The 18,183-nt window shown below is 43.4% G+C and overlaps 1 protein-coding gene and 1 long non-coding RNA gene across 4 annotated transcripts in view; one reads left to right on the plus strand and one right to left on the minus strand.

Moving 5' to 3' along the window:
- LOC144290515 (uncharacterized) lies at positions 1-17,718 on the minus strand. 3 transcript variants are annotated; one of them, XR_013358122.1, is made up of 5 exons: positions 17,061-17,718; positions 5,974-6,041; positions 4,724-4,968; positions 1,302-1,703; positions 1-361 (listed from the first exon to the last, which is right to left on the minus strand). It is a non-coding gene; the product is annotated as an uncharacterized LOC144290515 (long non-coding RNA). The 3 variants fall into 3 exon arrangements; XR_013358124.1 differs by lacking the exon at positions 1,302-1,703 and having other exon boundaries at positions 4,724-5,002; positions 17,061-17,710; XR_013358123.1 differs by lacking the exons at positions 1,302-1,703; positions 4,724-4,968 and having other exon boundaries at positions 17,061-17,700.
- Positions 17,586-18,183, plus strand: part of LOC144290513 (uncharacterized) — an 18,688-nt gene continuing 18,090 nt past the window's right edge. Inside the window, 1 exon segment of the mRNA XM_077859828.1 lies at positions 17,586-17,947. Within this exon segment, the coding sequence (XP_077715954.1) occupies positions 17,945-17,947 (3 nt within the window). The 5' untranslated portion in view covers positions 17,586-17,944.

Raw genomic sequence — 18,183 nt, forward strand, 5'->3', positions numbered from 1 at the left:
TTGTAATTGTGTATCATTTATCCACAGTCAATGGATGGCTCGTTTTAAAAGGCTTATTTTTTATTCGTGGATATTTTACATGAGAAGAAGCAGAGAATAACCACCTGGAACAAGGTTGTGTGAAATCATTGTGCCCCTCTCCCCAGGATCTTTCCTGGGCACAGACATCCTGTGGAACTTTGAACATCCTTTGGAGCTTTCCTGAGTGATCTGTCCTGAGATCACTTGTGCCTTCGTGGGTTTGTCACGTTGAAAACATGTATTCACTCTTTTAAAGTCAGTTTTGCAATAAATGTAAAATGTATTTAATCCATAGGTCTTGAAAAACTGTATTTCCAAAGCGGCAAGAAAGAGGAGAATTCTGGGGCAAAAAAAAAAAAAAAAAAGTGTTACATTGCATATGCTAAAGTTTTTTGTTTCCCTTTTTCTTCCCCTGGCAGGATGTTTCTGAGATCTGTTCCTTACTTTTGGGTGATGTAAAATGAAATTCCAGAGCTTAGACTTGCCACACCAGAGTGTTCAAGTGTGATTGTTTATAAAACAGTTTCCTGGCATACAAATAATAATTAACATCATTTTCTGAAAACAAGAGATACTTGTGTTTTCTTGTTAAAAAATACCGTTGTCTTCCTTCCTTTTACATAATCGCTGGGATTGATGTTTTTTTTTTTTTAAGATTTTACTTATTTATTTATTTGAGAGAGAGAGAGAGAGAGAGAGAGAGAGAGAGAGAGAGAGAGAAGGGGAGGAGCAAAGGGTGAGGGACAAGCAGGCCCCCGCTAAATGCAGAGCCAGATTGGGGGGGGTGCTCAATCTCATGACCTGAGATCATGACCCTAGACATAATCAAGAGTCAGCAGCTCAACTGAGGAGCCACATAGGCCCCCCAGGTTTGAGGGATTTTGTTGGATTGTTCATACACGGAGTTTGTGTTACTTAAAATATCAGTGGTGGTGTAGAGCAACTCTAGTGGGGTCAGAGGTATGCACTCAGTATCTCTAAAGGCCCCCATTTGGAGACTGCGAAGTACTTCAAGGCCAAGTTCTTTCTGTGGGACTTCCCCTACAGGTATCTTACCTACTCACACACACACCTGAGAAGGAGCCCTTTACACTGAAAGTACAGAGCCCTGGAAAGCTGGGGATGGAAGGGCTCTAAACATACATTGGAATTTTGTATCCACAGTGTAGGTGTATTCAGACTGTAAACTGTTTACATTGAGAAAGTCTGGGAAAGTCAAGTTCTGTGTCCTGGATTAGGGTCAGTGACTGGGGGGGGAGGGGTTGGGGTTTTTTGGTTACCTTGAATTGAATCCTGCTGAGAATTTCCTCACCCATTAGACCGGGAGCCTGAGGGAGGGAGGGAGCAGATCCATCATGCTCCAGGGAGGGGAGGGTGTGTGGGGATCCCAGAGGTCATTCCTGTGACTGCTCAGGTCCCTACCCTCCTTCACCAGGGACTGAGCCACTCCAGGACTTCAGTCTCCACCAGGAGAGTCTAGAATGTGGAACCTTCTGAATGTGGCTTTTCTTCTGTCCTGGGTTCCGGAAGCAGGCTGCTCATCTGTGCTGCGTCCAGGGTTTCTTTCCTTTGAATTCTTTATTGATTGATGAGGGCAGCCCTTTGGCTCTGGTTCCCCCCAGTACTTGGGTTCCTAAACTGTAAGTTGATTGACGATAAGGTGTGAGGAAAGCTAGAAAATTCTGGAAACCGAGTAGAATCAGTGATATGTTGGGTGAACTTCAAGATGTAAAATGAACATGGTTAAGCTCTCAGGTCATTTTTCATTTTGGATCAGTTTTTGTTTGTATGTGTCCCTAGAGAACATTGACATTCAACAGGCTAGAGCAATGGAATTCCTATTTTTTTTAATTAAGATTTTTAAATTTATTTATTCATGAGAGAGAGGAAGAGGCAGAGACATAGGCAGAGGGAGAAGCAGGCTCCATTCAGGGAGCCTGATGTGGGACTCGATCCTGAGACTCCAGGATCAGGCCCTGAGCCAAAGACAGGCACTTAACTGCTGAGCCACCCAGGTGTCCCTGGAATCCTATTTTAATTGATGGGAGGAAAATGGCCCAAAGCTTCTGTAAATCTTTTAAAATCCAATGCATTGAAGGAGCTACACTCAAACTCCTAAAAGCATTAGAAAATGCTACTTATTCCTGGAAATATCCTAAGTGTGGGTTAGGCAAAGGACAAACTGTTGATGGGAGATTGTCAAGCACAACGGTCAAGAAAGAATTCTTGGGACGTTTTATAACAAAAAGGCACAGGGACAGGACCCATGGGCAGAGTGCTGCATTTGATTGTGAGGAATGACTGATCATATAGGGTTTTCTATCCTATGGAGGTGAAGGTGATATTAGGGCTTCAGGTAATTGAGTCTATAGGTTCCTGGTAGCCTATCATTAAGATTGTGTTTTTCTGGTAAATCATTAAGGTAATTACAAACTAGACTGGTGTTTTGGGTCCTACTTGACTGCGATCTTTATCAGCTGACCATTTATTTTTCCCCTGCCTTTGTTCTTAGGCAGTTTTAGTGCCTGAGGAATGTGATATGTATATCTCGCCTTAAGGGGGGTGGTTTCGGGGTGTCAGCTCATGTTTTGCCCTCAGCTTACCTTTAACTTTCTCATCAGTGATGCTATAACTGAACTAATGGGAATTTGCTCCTTGGTGAGTTACAGTAGAGACTGCGCCAGGGGGAGTTATCACACAAGGGAAACTATTTATGGTAAATAAGGAGATCACAGGGAATAATTTCCAAAGCCTTGACTACTGGAGCAGGGGTGAGTGGGTTCCTTTTTTTAGCATTAGGATGTATATCCAGAAAGGGGAATTCTTTCCTCATATGGAGAGGTGGGAATAAGGTTTCGGATGCGTCTCTCTCTCTCTCTCTCTCTCTCTCTCTCTCTCTTTTTAAAAGATTTATTTATTTGTTTTAGAGACGGGGGCACGAATGCAAGGAGAGAATCCTCCAGCAGATTCCCCACTGAGCCCAATGCAGGACTCCATCTCAGGACCCTGAGATCATCACTGAAGCTTAAACCAAGAGTCCACTGCTTAACCAACTGAGCCACCCAGGTGCCTGAAGGCTGCACATGTGTCCTAAGGAAACACGATTGTACATACAGTGTACGGTAATGAGGTTTGTGCTCCTTCTGGGTGGTTTCTTAATTTTTTTTTTTTTTTTAAGTAGGCTCCACACCCAGCATGGAGCCCAAAGCAGGGCTTGAACTTAGGCCTGAAATCAAGACCTGAGCTGAACATAAGAGTTGGTCGCTTAAGGGACTGAGCCACCCAGGTGCCCCTTGGGTGGAGATTTTAACATTATAATGAAGTAGAGGTAATTGTTGGACACTCCATGGTCCAACTGCCCAGGTGTCAATCGCAAATTCTCTAGGCCCCTGGAGCTCTTCCTCTTGTTTGCCTTAAAAGATAAAGTTAACCTTCCTCTGAGGAAGGCAGTGGGGTTCAGAGGGGGTCTTGCTGGTGACCCTTTTACCCTCATTAATGCTATGGGGCACAGTTTGAATCCTGTGAAAACAACTCAGAAATGTGCATGAGGTCAGTCTACTTTTGAAACAGCACTGGTTTTACCATTGATTTATTGCCTCCAACTCAGGCTATTTCCTGGCCGGGTAGAGACTGTTAGTTTTTGCATTCCTTCTCTTGCCTTAAAACCCTTAACTGCTGAAGTCTTTGGATTTCTTTGTTGTAACACCTCCTAGAAGTTCAGCCAGAGGTGTCCTAGGGCAAGTACGGCTGGTAAAGCATAGATCACAGAGGATAGTGAGGGGCCTAAGATAATTTGTTTCATGTCATTAAAACTGTGTCTTCTCTTTCTTTTGCTGGAGACTCATAGCTGTCTGCTTACAATGCCATGTGTTCTTTTACTTGGGGATTTGAAAATGTTTTTTTGTATGGTGTACACTTTTGTAAATGTTAGTGTTGAAAGAAATTCAATCTTAGAATAGTTTCCAGTGTACAAGTGTTATAGGTAAAGAAAAAGGAAATAGTAAATTATGGTATATATAAACTTCTCTATTTTAAATAAATCTGTTAGGTAGGAAAGTCTAAGCTAAGAAACTTGCTGGCCACATATCCTAGTCCCCTCCTGCATGGTTATCCCAGCCCCCCTCAAACACAGTGTTGATCGTTTCTTGAAACTTCTGTTATGATTTTCTTATATAAAAACCATTGCAAAGGCATTTTTTTCTTATCTGTGTTTATCCTTGTAATGAGCAGTTGGACTCACATTTTTGGCTGTTTGCTCACAGTTTAAGCCTGCCCTCTGCCTCTGAACTGTGCCCCCAGCCTGGAAGGCTGATAAGAAAGTCTGCAAGCTCCTTCCTCTGGCACTGACTTCAGATTCAAACACAAACCCCTGCCTGTGTGCAGAATTTCTGCTTCAGCCTAACCCCCCAACCACAGCGAAAGCCCAACCAGATGGCTCCCTCTCCTTGCTTTCTGAAGCCATTTCAGAGCTGTTTGAGAGGCTCACCCTTCCTTCCCCCAGAGATCTATTATGTTGGTCCTAAGCTTTCCCCTACTCTGTCAGAGTGTATTTGTCTGTGTGCATATGTGCCACATGGGTGTCATTCTTAACGTGGGAACCATATATCCATCTGCAGGTGGCCATAATAATTGGCTCCATGAGCAGCATGTCTAGATGTGATCACCACCTGTAGGTCTACTTCTCTTGCTCTGATTTGCTCACCTGCTCTGATGCCTGATGGCAGCATGTAGTAGGGGGCTACTGGTGTGACCTGTGCTGCCCCGTGTCACACTGGTGACCCTCCCAAGCCTCAGTTCTGTGTTCAGCCTCCAGAGTTGGCACTTAGAATTCCTAGGCATGTGGGAGTAGGAGTGTGATGAGGGTAGGACTGGAGCTCTTCTCAGAGTGGTCCTGGGTTGATGTCTTTGCTGGTTTTCTCTGACACACCTGGGGGTGAGGACTATACCCTGTGCAAGAGAGGGGTCCATCAGGTGGTCACTCCTGAGAGAGCAGCCATTTAATCAGAGAAAGAGAAGAGAGAGTGAGAGGCAGCTAGCAGGTGGTGGGCTGAGTCCAGACCCCTGGCCCCAGAGGGCTCACCAGGACCCTTAGGTCCCTCTGTTGCTACCCCTGCCTCTACTACAGCAAAGAGCCTCAGCCTCCAGTTTAGGGGACGACATTCATGGTCCCCCTGTGGCACAGCAAAGGAATTAGTTCAAATGTGACTTAAGTCCAGGATCCTTGAACCCTATGGAGCAATCAGTTGTCATGGGGGAAGCTCCTAACCCTGATGGCGCTGTTTTGAGACCCTGAAGGAAAGAAATGTATCAATACTGGGTTAGAGAGGACACCTCCTCCCCTGAAGTACATCCAGTGATGGAAAAAACCAAGACTGAGAAGGAAGCAAAAGAAAAAGTATTGAAACCAAGGTCTAAAATTTGACCAATTGGAAACCCAACATAGAGTAAAAGAATTTATAGAAAGAAAAGGATAAAAGTACACTGCCTGGCCTTTGGGCCTCTACAATATAGGTTCTGAGTTAATCTTGCCATCTACTGTAATGTATTAATTTAGGAATCTTCATGCCAATAATCAATACTAGCGTTCAACTTGGAGTTATACCTGGGGACCCCCACTAAGTTTTAGCAAGATACCTCGATCATCTTTGGGGAGTTACTCAATATAAAACAGGAGGCAAAGGGGTATGACTTGCCCTAATCATCAGAAAACTATTGTCTGGCCTAAATTCCCCATGGTCATAATACACTGTCCTGAAATATCCTACACCACACAAAGAAGTTCTGAACCAATGAATCGTGAATTAAAATTTTAAATGAAATCTTTGGCACTTCCAAAATTTCTTGAAAATACCCCAACCTTCCCCAGCACCCCCCCCCCCCAGCTAAATTACTATAATCAGACCCAGTTAAATGAAACCTGGCTTTCCACGATTGAAAACTATTGTACCATACCTATTAGGAAGAAGTGATTATCACCAGAGCTTCTCCTTTTAACAGCCAAGGTCAGCCTGTTCTTAAACCTGGAAAGAATGGATGACACCTCAGAGTGGATTGCCACAATTATGAGGTTGTGGTCACACCAAACAAGCCCCTCTTCCCAGTCCCCAAGATTACTGGAATTACTGACAACCCAGTCGGCACCTGGTAAATATCCTGCCATCATAGATTTGGTGGGGTCTGTTCTGTTCAGTGCCTGTCTCCACAGCCTCACAGCACAGTTACCTTCACCTTGGGGGACACGATTCACCTTTACTGGGTACCCCCAGGAGCCTTGACACTACTGCGCAGCACTAGGTACTGGGCTTTCCTGAAAGTAGAGGTTCTCCCAGGCCCTGAGCATGTGACCTTCCATCTGGTTACACATTATACTTTGGGTCCTGGAAATAGCAGCCCATGAGCTCAGCACAACTACTGGGACCTCCTTGAGACATAGTGGAACCACACCTGAGTCCTCTGGCACATCCCACTGCAGGAAGGGGTGGCCTCCCCTCTCCTCAGTGCCATGCTGGGCGCCATTGCTCTGGAAGAGGTCACCCCTCTCACATCTCTCCCTTGGCTCCTTGGGGATCTCCTTGGCTGAGTGAACTACAGTAGAGAGGTTGGTTTGTTTTTTTAAAATCTTTTTGGATGACATCACCACATTCGTATGTGATGGAGCTCAGTGAGATTTGCTGCTTTTTATCACTTAACTGGGACATCCTTGATAAAACGTGGGACCCAAACATAACCAAGACATCTCAAACTAACAAACATCAGTCAGTGATATTATTTTAAAACTTTTTGATAAATTAGAAAGATAGTAGGAAAAATGAACAATTAAGCTGCAACTTACAGAATTTTTAAATAAGAATCAGAGAAGCTCCCATCTGAGATTCTGTTCCCTTGATGATAATTGTCATGGAAACAGAATATTGCATTACAAAAATTGCTTCCAGTTCTATTAATTGCATTAAAAATAGCAAAATTGGACAGCCTGGGTGGCTCAGCAGTTGAGCATCTGCCTTTGGCTCAGGGCATGATCCCAGGATCTGGGATCGAGTTCCACGTTGGGCTCCCTGCAGAGAGCCTGCTTCTCCCTCTGCCTATGTTTTCTGCTTCTCTCTCTCTGTGTCTCTCATGAATAAATAAATAAAATATTTTTTTAAAAATAGCAAAATAATATACTTCTATTTTTGTGACAGCTTCTCTTTTCCTAGCTTTATTATGACATAATTGGCAAATAAAATTTGCACCTATTTAATGTGATGATACATACGTTATGAAATGATTACCTCAATCAAGCTAATTAACACATCTATACTTAAATAAAGCGAGAAAACCGAAATAGTGGTTGGAGATATAGACCCAAGGAAATGAAGTCAAATGGCACCAGAGTCAACCCAAAGAAGACTTCATAAACACATTATAATCAAATCATCAAAAATCAAAGACAGAGTTTTGAAAGTAGCAAGAAGAAAGTGACACATCACATACAAAGGAATCCCAGCTAGATTATCAATGGATTACTCAGCAGAAACCTTACTTACAAGCCAGAACAGAATTGGATGCTATATTCAAAGTGCTGAAAGAAAAACACAGTCAACCAAGAATGCTTTTTCTAATAAAGCTGTCCTTTAGAAATGAAGGAAAAATAAAGACTTTCCCAGACAAACAATTATTGAGGGAGTTTAATCACCAGTAGACCTGACATAGGAGGATTTTATTAAATCTTAAAAAAAAAAAAAAAGAGTAAGGGCAGCCAGGGTGGCTCATCAGTTTAGCACTGCCTTCGGCCCAGGGTGTGGTCCTGGAGACCTAGGATCAAGTCCCATGTCAGGCTCCCTGCATGGAATGGAGCTTGCTTCTCCCTCTGCCTGTGTCTCTGCCTCTCTCTCTCTCTCTCTCCTTGTGTCTCTCATGAGTAAATAAATAAAATCTTTAAACACAAAAAAAGGAAGTTCTTCAAGGATAAATGAATGGATGCTAATTAGCAACATAAAAAATGTGGAAGTATGAAACTGGTCAAACCAACTTTTTGTTTAAAGATTTGATTTTTTAGAAAGATCTATTTATTGCTACCTTAGCATTTGTTTCATTTCCATTTGCATAGAATATCTTTTTCCATGCTTTCACTTTAAATTTTTATGTGGCTTAAGGTCTAAAGTAAATCTCTTGCAGGCAGCATATAGATGGGGCTTTTTTTTTTTTTTTAAGATTTATTTATTTTTATTTATTTATGGTAGACGGGGAGAGAGAGAGAGAGAGAGAGAGGCAGGCAGGCAGGCAGAGACACAGGAGGAGGGAGAAGCAGGCTCCATGTCGGGAGCCCGACATGGGACTCGATCCCGGGACTCCAGGATCGCACCCTGGGCCAAAGGCAGGCGCTAAACCTCTGAGGCACCTGGGGATCCCCGGGGCTTTTTTTTTTTTTTAATTCATTCAACCAACCTGTGTTTTTTTATTGGAACATTTAGTTCATTTATATTTAGAGTAATTGTTGTTTTATTCATTAATGAGAAACAGAGAGAGAGAAGTAGAGGGAAAGGGAGAAGCAGGCTTCCCACTGAGCAGGGAGGCCAATATTGGACTTGATCTCAGGACCCTGGGATCATGACCTGAGCCAAAGGCAGACACTTAACCAACTCAACCACCCAAGGACCCTTAGAGTAATTGTTGATGGGTACATACCTATTACCATTTCATTTATTGTTTTCTGGTTGTTTTTATAGTTCTTCTCTGTTCCTTTATTCTCTTGCTTTTTTCCTTTCTAATTTGATAACTCCTTTACTGTTATTCTTGGATTCCTTTCTCCTAATTTTTTGTATATCTATTATAGGTTTTGTTTTGTGGTTACCATGAGAGTCATATATAACACCCTGGGTATATAGAAGTCTATTTTTGATGTTAACTTAAATTCAAGCCCATTCTAAAGGCACTATGTTCCGCCTCCCTTTATGTTTTATGTATTTGATGTCACATTTTACATCTTTTTATTTTGTGTATCCTTTAAATAATTATTGTAGATACATTTGATTTTAATACTTTTGTTTTTTATCCTTCATATTAGTGAAGGATATTAGTGAACCATTAAGTGGTTAATCCACTATCTTTATGTTTGCTTTTACCAGTTAGATTTTTTCTTTTGTAATTTTTTAAGTGTAAGTGGGCACGAAAAGGCCATAACTAAAAGAAGTTCCTTTATCATTTTGTAATACCAGTTTAGAGGGCTATTAACTTTTGTCTGCAAAACTTTTTATCTTTCCTTTAATTATGAATGATAATCTTCCTGTGTAGAATATTCTTGCTTATAGGGTTTTTATTTTCCTTTTAGCACTCTGAACATATAATGCCACTTTCTTCTGGCCTGCTAAGTTTCTTTCTTTTTTTTTCTTAAGATTTTATTTATTTATTCATGAGAGACAGAGAGAGAGGCAGAGACACTAGCAGAGGGAGAAACAGGCTCCATGCAGGGAGCCCAACGTGGGACTTGATCCCAGGTCTCCAGGATCAGGCCCTGGGCTGAAGGCGGCACTAAACCACTGAGCCACCTGGGCTGCCCTGGCCTGAGTTTCTGCTGAAAAATCAGCCTATGGTCTTATGGGTGTTCCCTTATATGTAACTAGTTGCCCTTTGTTTTATTTTTTAAGATTTAAAAAAATTTATCCATGAGAGAGAGAGAGAGAGAGGCAGATACACAGGCAGAAGCAGAAGCAGGCTCCCTGTGAGGAGTCTGATGCAGGATTTGATCCCAGGACTCTGGGATCACGACCTGAGCCAAAACCAGATACTCAACCACTGAGCCACCCAGATGTTCCTGTAACTAGTTGCTTTTCTATTACTGCTTTTAAGATTTTTTTCTTTTTAATTTTTGATGTCTTAATATGTGTCTTTCTGTGGGCTTCTGTGGATTCATCTTGTTTAGGGCTCTGTGTGCTTTCTAGACCTTAATGTCTGTTTTCTTCCCCAGGATAGGGAAGTTTTCAGCCATTATTTCTTCCAATATGTTTTTTTTTTTTTTTTTGCCCCTTTCCATCTCTTCTCCTTCTGGGTTCCCTGTAATGTGAATGTTAGCATGTTCGATGTTGTCTCAGAGGTCCCTCAAAATATCCTCATTTCTATTATTCTTTCTCCTTTTTGCTGTTCAGTTTGGATGATTTTCACTAACCTGTCTTCCACATTGTTGATCTGTTTTTTTGCATCCTTTAATCTGCTGTCAATTCCCTCATGTATTTTTCATTTCCTGTTTGTATTCTTCAGCATTGATTGGTTCATTTTTAATATATTCTCTTTGTTAAAGATCTCACTGTGTTCATATATTCTTCTCCTGAGTTTGGTGAGTATTTGACCATTACTTTGAACTTTTTATCAGGTAGATTATCTCCATTTCACTTATTTCTTTTCCTGGGATTTTGTCTTGTTCTTTCATTTAGAACTTCTTCTATCTCCTTATTTTGCCTGGCTCTCTGTGTTTGTTTCTATATATTAGGTAGATCAGCTGTCTCCTGCTGTTGAAGGAATGATCCTATGTAGAAGGCATCTTCTAGGGTCCAGGAGTGCAATTACCCTATTTTTTTTGTTCTAGTTATCAGAACCAGACTCTTCAGTAGTGTTACCTGTGCGGGCTGCCCATGCCCTTCTGTTGTGGATGGGCCATGACTGATGCAGGCATGCTTGTGGGAAGACCCTGGGATCATGCCCTGAGCCAAAGGCAGACACTCAACCACTGAGCCACCCAGGCATCCTTTTTGTTTTAAAGATTTTATTTATTTATTCATGAGAGACACACACAGAGAGAGGCAGAGACACAGGCAGAGGGAGAAGCAGGCCCCTGCAGGTAGCCCAATGTGGGACTTAGGGACATCCCAGGACCCCAGGATCACGCCCTGAGCCAAAGGCAGACTCTCAACCACTGAACCACTGAGCCACCCAGGCACCCCAAGACCTACTGATTTTCAAAGCCAGACATGAAGGAGGCTCATATTCCTGGTGCCCCTCCCCAGAGTGGAGGGTGCCTGATATGGGGCTTGAACCCTTTCCTCCTCAAGGTGGGCATTTGTGCCTGTGATAATTTTCCCAGTTGTGGGTCCCCACACCAGGGGGACTACATCTCAACCTCTTGTACCTATCTTGATGTAGCTTTTTCTTTATAGCTTTAGTTGTGGAAGTGCTGTTCTGCTAGTCCTCAGGTTTTTCTAAGAGAGTATATACTTGCTCTCCATGTAGTTGCAGCCTCGGCATGTTTATGGAAGAGGTGAACTCAGGATCCTCCTACTCTACCATCTTGAGTGGGATCCCAGCCATTATTTCTTTAAATAAGCTTTCTACCCCTCTCTTTCTCTCTTTTCCTTTCAGGACTTCCATATTGCATATGATATTTCACTTGATGGTATCCCATCAGTCTTATAAGCTCTCTTCATTTCTTTTAACTCTTTTTATTTTTATTCCTCTAACTCTGTAATTTCAAATGATCTGTCTAGAATCTCACAGATTCTTTCTTCTGCTTAACCAAATTAGCTCTCGAAGTTATCTACTGCATATCTTATTTCAGTCATTGTATTCTTCAGCTCCAGAATTTATTTCTTTATGATTTTTATCTGTTGAACTCCATTTTGCTCTTGTATTGTTTTCCTAATTTCATTGAATTGACATTTGTGCTCTCATGGATTTCATTGATTTTTCTTCTAACTGTTATTATGAGCTCTGTGTCTGGACAATTTGTAGATCTCCATTCTTTTCTTTTTTTTTAAATTTAAATTCAGTTTGCCAAAATATAGTATAACACCCAGTGCTCATCTCATCATGTGCTCTCCTTAATGCCTGTCATCCATTTACTCCATACCCCCCCACCTCCTGTAGATCTTCATTTCTGTGGGATTGGTTACTGAAAAATTATTGTGTTCCTTTGTGGTATCATTTTTCCTTGTTGTTTTGTGTTTCTTGAAGTTTTGTATTGCTGTCTTTACATTTGAAGAAACGGCACTCACAGTATTTACTGACTGAGTTTGGGAGAGAAACGCCCTCTCTATTCAGCCCAACTAGATATTCTGAGGCTGTCTCAGATTTTTTCTATGGATACACCCACATCATGCCTCTTTTGCCTCTTTGGGAGAAATTCTTGAGGCTATATGCCTTCTCTCGGTCTTTCAAAGCCAGCCTGGATGCTTAGAGCTTCTCATTTTTCTCCCTAAGGTTGTCCCCTGAAATACTCAAGTGTCTGTGTCTTCTCCCAATTCCACCAAGTCAAACTAGTTGAATGTACATGTTTGGAAGACATCTGCCTCAGACATCTGTGCTCATCATCTCAGAGTATGCAGGGAGCCGGACCACAAGGTGGGGGTTGAAGCATATGGAGCATCAGGCACACCCATAAGCCAGTTGGAAATGTCCCAGCAGCTGGTGTGTGGGCCTCCTGATGGTGTTTGTAGAGACAGTAGGATCTGCAGCCCTTTTTAAAATTTCTAAGCCCTGGATGGTATGAGTCCTGCAGATTTGCCAGTATCAGTCTTCCAGCCACTCATCCATCCTGATCCCTTCCATATTCTTAGAGAAGAAAGCAATGAACTTCTTGTGCAGGGTCCTACACCACTGGGGAAGCCAGGTGCTCAGTCACTTTGCTCTCACTTTCTCTATGGAAGGAATCTCAGGCCAAACTGAGGGACACTCAGGAAGGGGTTTCAATGATGAGGTGTGTTGCTTTGAGGGAGGGGTGATGCAGGTAAAGTGGAACTGTTCCTCTTACTATCTGCAAGTCTGTCTGCTCTCAGTTTTTTTGCTCTAGTTGTGTGCCAGAAATTCTCCACTGAATTCTCCAAGAGATATTTTCATCCTTGTGTGGTTGTCAAAATCGGTGCAATGTGAGGAGATGTTAGTAGGAAAGTTTTATTCCACCTTCTCCATGACATCATTCTCTTATTGACCTATACATAATTTAGAAGTGTGTTTATTTTTTATTTTTATTTTTTAAAATTTCACTTATTCATGAGAGAGAGAGAGGCAGAGACACAGGCAGAGGGAGAAACAGGCTCCATATAGGGAGCCTGACATGGGACTCAACCCCGGGTCTCCAGGATCAGGCCCTGGGCTGAAGGCTGCAGCAGTAAACCGCTGAGCTACTGGGGCTGCCCTGAAGTGTGTTGTTTAATCTCAAAGTATTTGGGGGGTTTCCAACTATCTTTCTATTATTGATTTCTAGATTAATACTATTGTGCTCTGGAAACATATTTTGTATAATTTCTTTTCCTTAAATTTTTTAAGCTGTGTTTTATGTCCCAGAATATGGCCTATTTTGGTGAACATTTCACATGCACTTGAGAAGAATGTGTATTCTGCTGTGTTTGAATGCTGTGCTGCATGGATTTCAATTATATCCCCTTGTTTCTTTCTTTTTCTCTCTTTTCAGATTTAATTATTTATTCATGAGAGACACAGAGAGGCAGAGACATAGGCAGAAGGAGAAGCAGGCTCCCTGCTCAGAGCCTGATGCAGGACTTGATTCCAGGATCATGCCCTGACCCAAAGGCAGACGCTCGACCACTGAGCCATCCAGGCATCCCTTGTTTTTTAAATCTTGATTGGTGATTTTTGAGTTTCCTATATCTGTAGTTTGGTGTCTATTATTAATTTTGGGGAAAATCTCGTCCATTATTGCCTCACTTATTTGCTCCTTTCTTCTTCATATATTTTCATTATGTGTATATCTTCTGTAATTGTCCCAAAGTTCTTGGATTTCTGGTCTTTTTAATTTTATTTCAGTATCAAGGAGCTCATGGATTCCTCACACATTTCCACTTTATCAATGAGCCCCCCAGAGGAATTCATTTCTGTTCTATTCTTTTGGGTTTTTTATTTCTTGCATTTTCCTTCTGATTCTTAGAGTTTCTACTTCTTACATTACTTATCTGTTCTTGCATTTTATCCACTATTGCTGTAGAGCACTTAGCGTATTAATCATGGCTGCTTTACATTTACGGTTCAATCATTGCAACATATTGCTATGTGGGAACCAGGTTCTTTTGCTTGTCCTATTTCCTGAAAATGTGTTTTTTAAGTCTTTCTGTATGCCTTTTAACTTTTTGTTTAATGCTAGACATGATGGACTTTGGAAAAGGAACCGAGGTAAATAGGGCTTTAGGGTAAGGGTTCATGTTTATCTGAGTAGGGTTTAAGCTGTGTTTACTATCTGTTTTGGCTGTCAGAGGCTAAAATATTCTCAGGTGTCCTTGTTTTTGTCACCCATGTTGTCTTTAGGGTTTATGGAGGTTTCTTAAATAAGTTATGAAATATACAGTTCTTCTGGTTATTCCAAACAGGAGTCTTCCTGATGTAGTGGAATATTTTGGGCAGAGAGGAAGTATTCTGTGTCATATGATTTGGACTTAGTATTTTAATGAGTATGTGTCCTTGGGCTGTGACCTTCTTTGGTATAATAGGGAAGATATTTGGTGTTTGTCATGGTTCTCAGTTGAGATTTCCTAAATACAGCACTTGGACTTTCTGAATGGTAAGAGTGACAGGAGCATTTTATGTTCTAATGAGGCAATTGTTTGCTGGCCCCTAGATAGCTTTAAGATGGTAGTTAGTTGCCAGGAAGACCAACCTTGGATTGGAAGTTTAGAACTTTCAGTCCAGTCCCCAGCCTTTGGGGAGTGGGAAGGAAGGAGCTGGAGATTGAGTTATCTGTCAACTGCCAATGATTTAGTCATTCATGCCTATGTACAGAAACTTCATAAAAACCCATAAGCTTTGCGATTCAGGGATCCTAAGATATCAAAGTGCTGGAAGTGTGTTGTGTCTGGAGAAGGCATGGAAGTTCCCTATCACCCCCCACATACTTTGCCCAATAAGCCCCTTCCATTTGGCTATTTCTGATTTGTATCTTTTATAATAAATCAATAATAAGGGATCCCTGGGTGGCGCAGTGGTTTAGCGCCTGCCTTTGGCCCAGGGCGCGATCCTGGAGACCCGGGATCGAATCCCACATCGAGCTCCCAGTGCATGGAGCCTGCTTCTCCCTCTGCCTGTGTCTCTGCCTCTCTCTCTCTCTCTGTGACTATCATAAATAAATAAAATTAAAAAAAAATAAATCAATAATAAGAGCTTTTTATTAGTTCTAATAGTGCCTCTGTCAAATTAACAAACATGATCCAGGGAACCTTTGAATTTTTTTAAAAAAATTATTTATTTATTCATGAGAGACACACAGAGAGAGGCAGAGACATAGGCAGAGGGAGAAGCAGGCTCCTAAGAGGGAGCCCAATGCGGGACTCAATCCAGAACTCTGGGATCACACCCTGAGCTGAGGGCAGACACTCAACTGCTGAGCCACCCAGGTGTCCCGGGAACCTTTGAATTTGTAGTTGGCCATCCAGAAATGTAGGTAGCAGCAACCCCCCTCCTTTTGTGGCTGGCATCTGACATGGGGGCAGTTTTGTGGGACTGAGCCATTAAACTGTGGAATATGATGTATTTCATATTAGAATTAAATAGAATTGTAGGCCACCCTCATCCTTAATGTCCGAGGGTTGGAGAACCAGTGTTGGGAAGCACACCATGTGTTTGCTCTCAGGAGCTAGGAAAAACAAAAACAAAAAGTATCTCAACCTCAAGTGTTTCTAAATTTCCCCCACTCTCAACTTAGGTCAGGTAGGAAGGATAACTAGGACTCAGCTATTTCGTAGCCCCCAGTTGGCTATTTCATCCCCCTGTCCCCCACACCTGCTACGTCAGGTAGGTTCTGGTAAAATCCCAGTCAGTCTCTTGTAAAACAGATTATTTTAAGGACAGGTCTTGTTAAAGAGAATAATGTGGGCATATGTTAAAAATGGCTATATTTCTGTCTCTCTTTCCAATTCTGGACACAGCAGTTTGCCATGATATTAATGTTTTCACAGTTCTGTGGTGTTGGTTTTGTTGGCTTTTTTCTGGTGAGGATGGGAATGTCACCTCTAGGTTCCTTACATGCTAGATGATAAACCAGAGGTCTCTGGTTTTTAATGTTAGTTGGATAATAACTTTAAAAGCCTCATTCTTCTTTCTTCTCCTTGTTCCCTGCATCTGAACAAGATGAGAAGAAAGCCTGGCTGCTCATTGATTTGTTGCTGGCAAGAGATTCAGTCCTGGGAAGTCCCTGCCCTTGTGCCCAAACTCTCACTCTGGACAACCCCTGAAGCTCAAGAAAAAACCTAGGCCAGGCTCCTTTCCTTGCTCTTTCTTTTTAAAAAGATTTTATTTTTTATTTATTTTAGGGAGAGAGGAGTAGGTGAGGGGCAGAGAGAGGAGAGTCTTAAGCAAACTCGTATGTTGAGTACAAAGCCCGACTTGGGGTTTGATCCCATGACTTTGAGATCAAGACCTGAGCTAAAACCAAGTCACCCAGTTGCCCTCTTTCCTTGGTCTTTCAAGGCATTTCCCACCTTTTTGAGAGGCCTGCCCTCCTTGGACACTTGTATTATCAAAGTAATTAACCTTTTCTCTTTTTTTTAAGATTTTATTTATTCATGAGCGAGACACAGAGAGAGAGGCAGAGACACAGGCAGAGGGAGAAGCAGGCTCAATGCAGGGAGCCCGATGTGGGACTCGATCCCGGGGCTCCAGGACCATGGCGGGACCACGCCCTGGGTCGAAGACAGGCGCTAAACTGCTGAGACACCCAGGGATCCCCAGTAATTAACCTTCTTATTTGTTCCTGGAAGGGATGTGTTGTCAAGCAAACCCAGCATGGGGGCCCACCTGACACTGCAGGTGACCGTAACAGTTATAGAAGGGGTAATATGATACATATATATTGCAAAAACACTTTGCTTAATTATTCTATTAATAAATACTCCATATCTTTATGTATCATACATGCCACTTTTTCTTTTTAAAAAGTAGGTATGATGATGAGTTTATGCCAACGGTTCTCTCTAAATAGACAGTTGGCTTTTAACCAATTTTCCCACCAAAACCATGAGTGGAAACTCTGATTGCCACATTACAGGACAAACATATACAAATTAGGTTCTTTTCAAACAGAGTTTCTTAAGGTTTTTAAGATCAAATATATTAAGGAAAGAACTTACGAATGTTTTGCGGTAGGATTTGCTAATATAATCGTCCTCGGAGTCATCAAGATTCCTAACCTGGGCAGTAGTGAGAGTCTCCTCACGTCCCCCGGTCTGGCTCACCTCCATCCTGCCCCACAGATGACCACCGTCCTGACGCTGTTTATCCTTGATACCTTTACCGTGGATTATTTCTCACTAAGCAGTGTTCTTTCAGTTTTCTTCTTGGACCTCTGAACAGGTAAGTATCACGGGAATCACACTGACCGGTTTTCGGTTTTCGGGTGGTTTTTTGCCGCAATGTTTCTCACATGCGAGCACCCGAGGCTTCGGGCCTGGTCCAGGACTGTGGGGCTCACACCTCCCACGAAGCTAAGTGCCCCAGGACTGCGAGACTCTTTCCATACAAAGAGTGGGGTTGGGAGGTCGCGGTGGGCAGACGACTCCCTGCGGGACGATGGTCAAAGATCAAAATGGAACCACCATCATTATGACGCACTGTGAGGTCACTTTTGTCCGTGTTTGTGACGAAGGGTCACGGTTGCGCGAGTGGCCTGGCGGCCTTCGGGTCCGAGGCAGCGTCGTCCTGGGCGGGAACAGGTTGCAGCCCACTGGCCAAGCAAGGTCGCCTCAAAGACGTGACCTCCGGCCCGCTGTCAGTCAGGCGGGCGGGGGCGGGGCCTCGCGAACCGTCCAATCCGGGGAGCCGCCGGAACCGTACGTGCGGGCGACGCGCTGTGGACGGCGGGGACTGTGTGCCGTCGCTGCTGGCCGCGGAGCCGCGCATCCCCTCTCGCCGCCCTGAGAGGCTCCGGGAGGCGCCGCCGCCGCCTCGGGCGCCGTGACCCCCGCCGGCCGCGGCAATCGGATGGTGGCCGACCCGCTACCCCAGAGAGCGAGCGATGGTGAGTGTGCGGGGCCAGGAGTCGGGCCGGGGGCCGGTGGGACCGGCTGGAACCGGCCGTGGCGGGACCCGGCCTCCCCGCGGTGCACTCTGGAGTCTGGGGACCCGAGGCCGCTGGTGGCGCGGCACGCAGCGCGGGGTCCGGCCGGCCGCCGGGGCCCCCGTGTCCTGCCCCGTCTCTGCGCGGCCGCGCCTCCCTGGGTCGGGCGATGACCGCGGGGAGGGTCGTCAGGGGAC

The sequence above is a fragment of the Canis aureus genome, chromosome 19 (assembly GCF_053574225.1).
Source record: "Canis aureus isolate CA01 chromosome 19, VMU_Caureus_v.1.0, whole genome shotgun sequence".
In the NCBI taxonomy this organism is placed as follows: domain Eukaryota; kingdom Metazoa; phylum Chordata; class Mammalia; order Carnivora; family Canidae; genus Canis; species Canis aureus.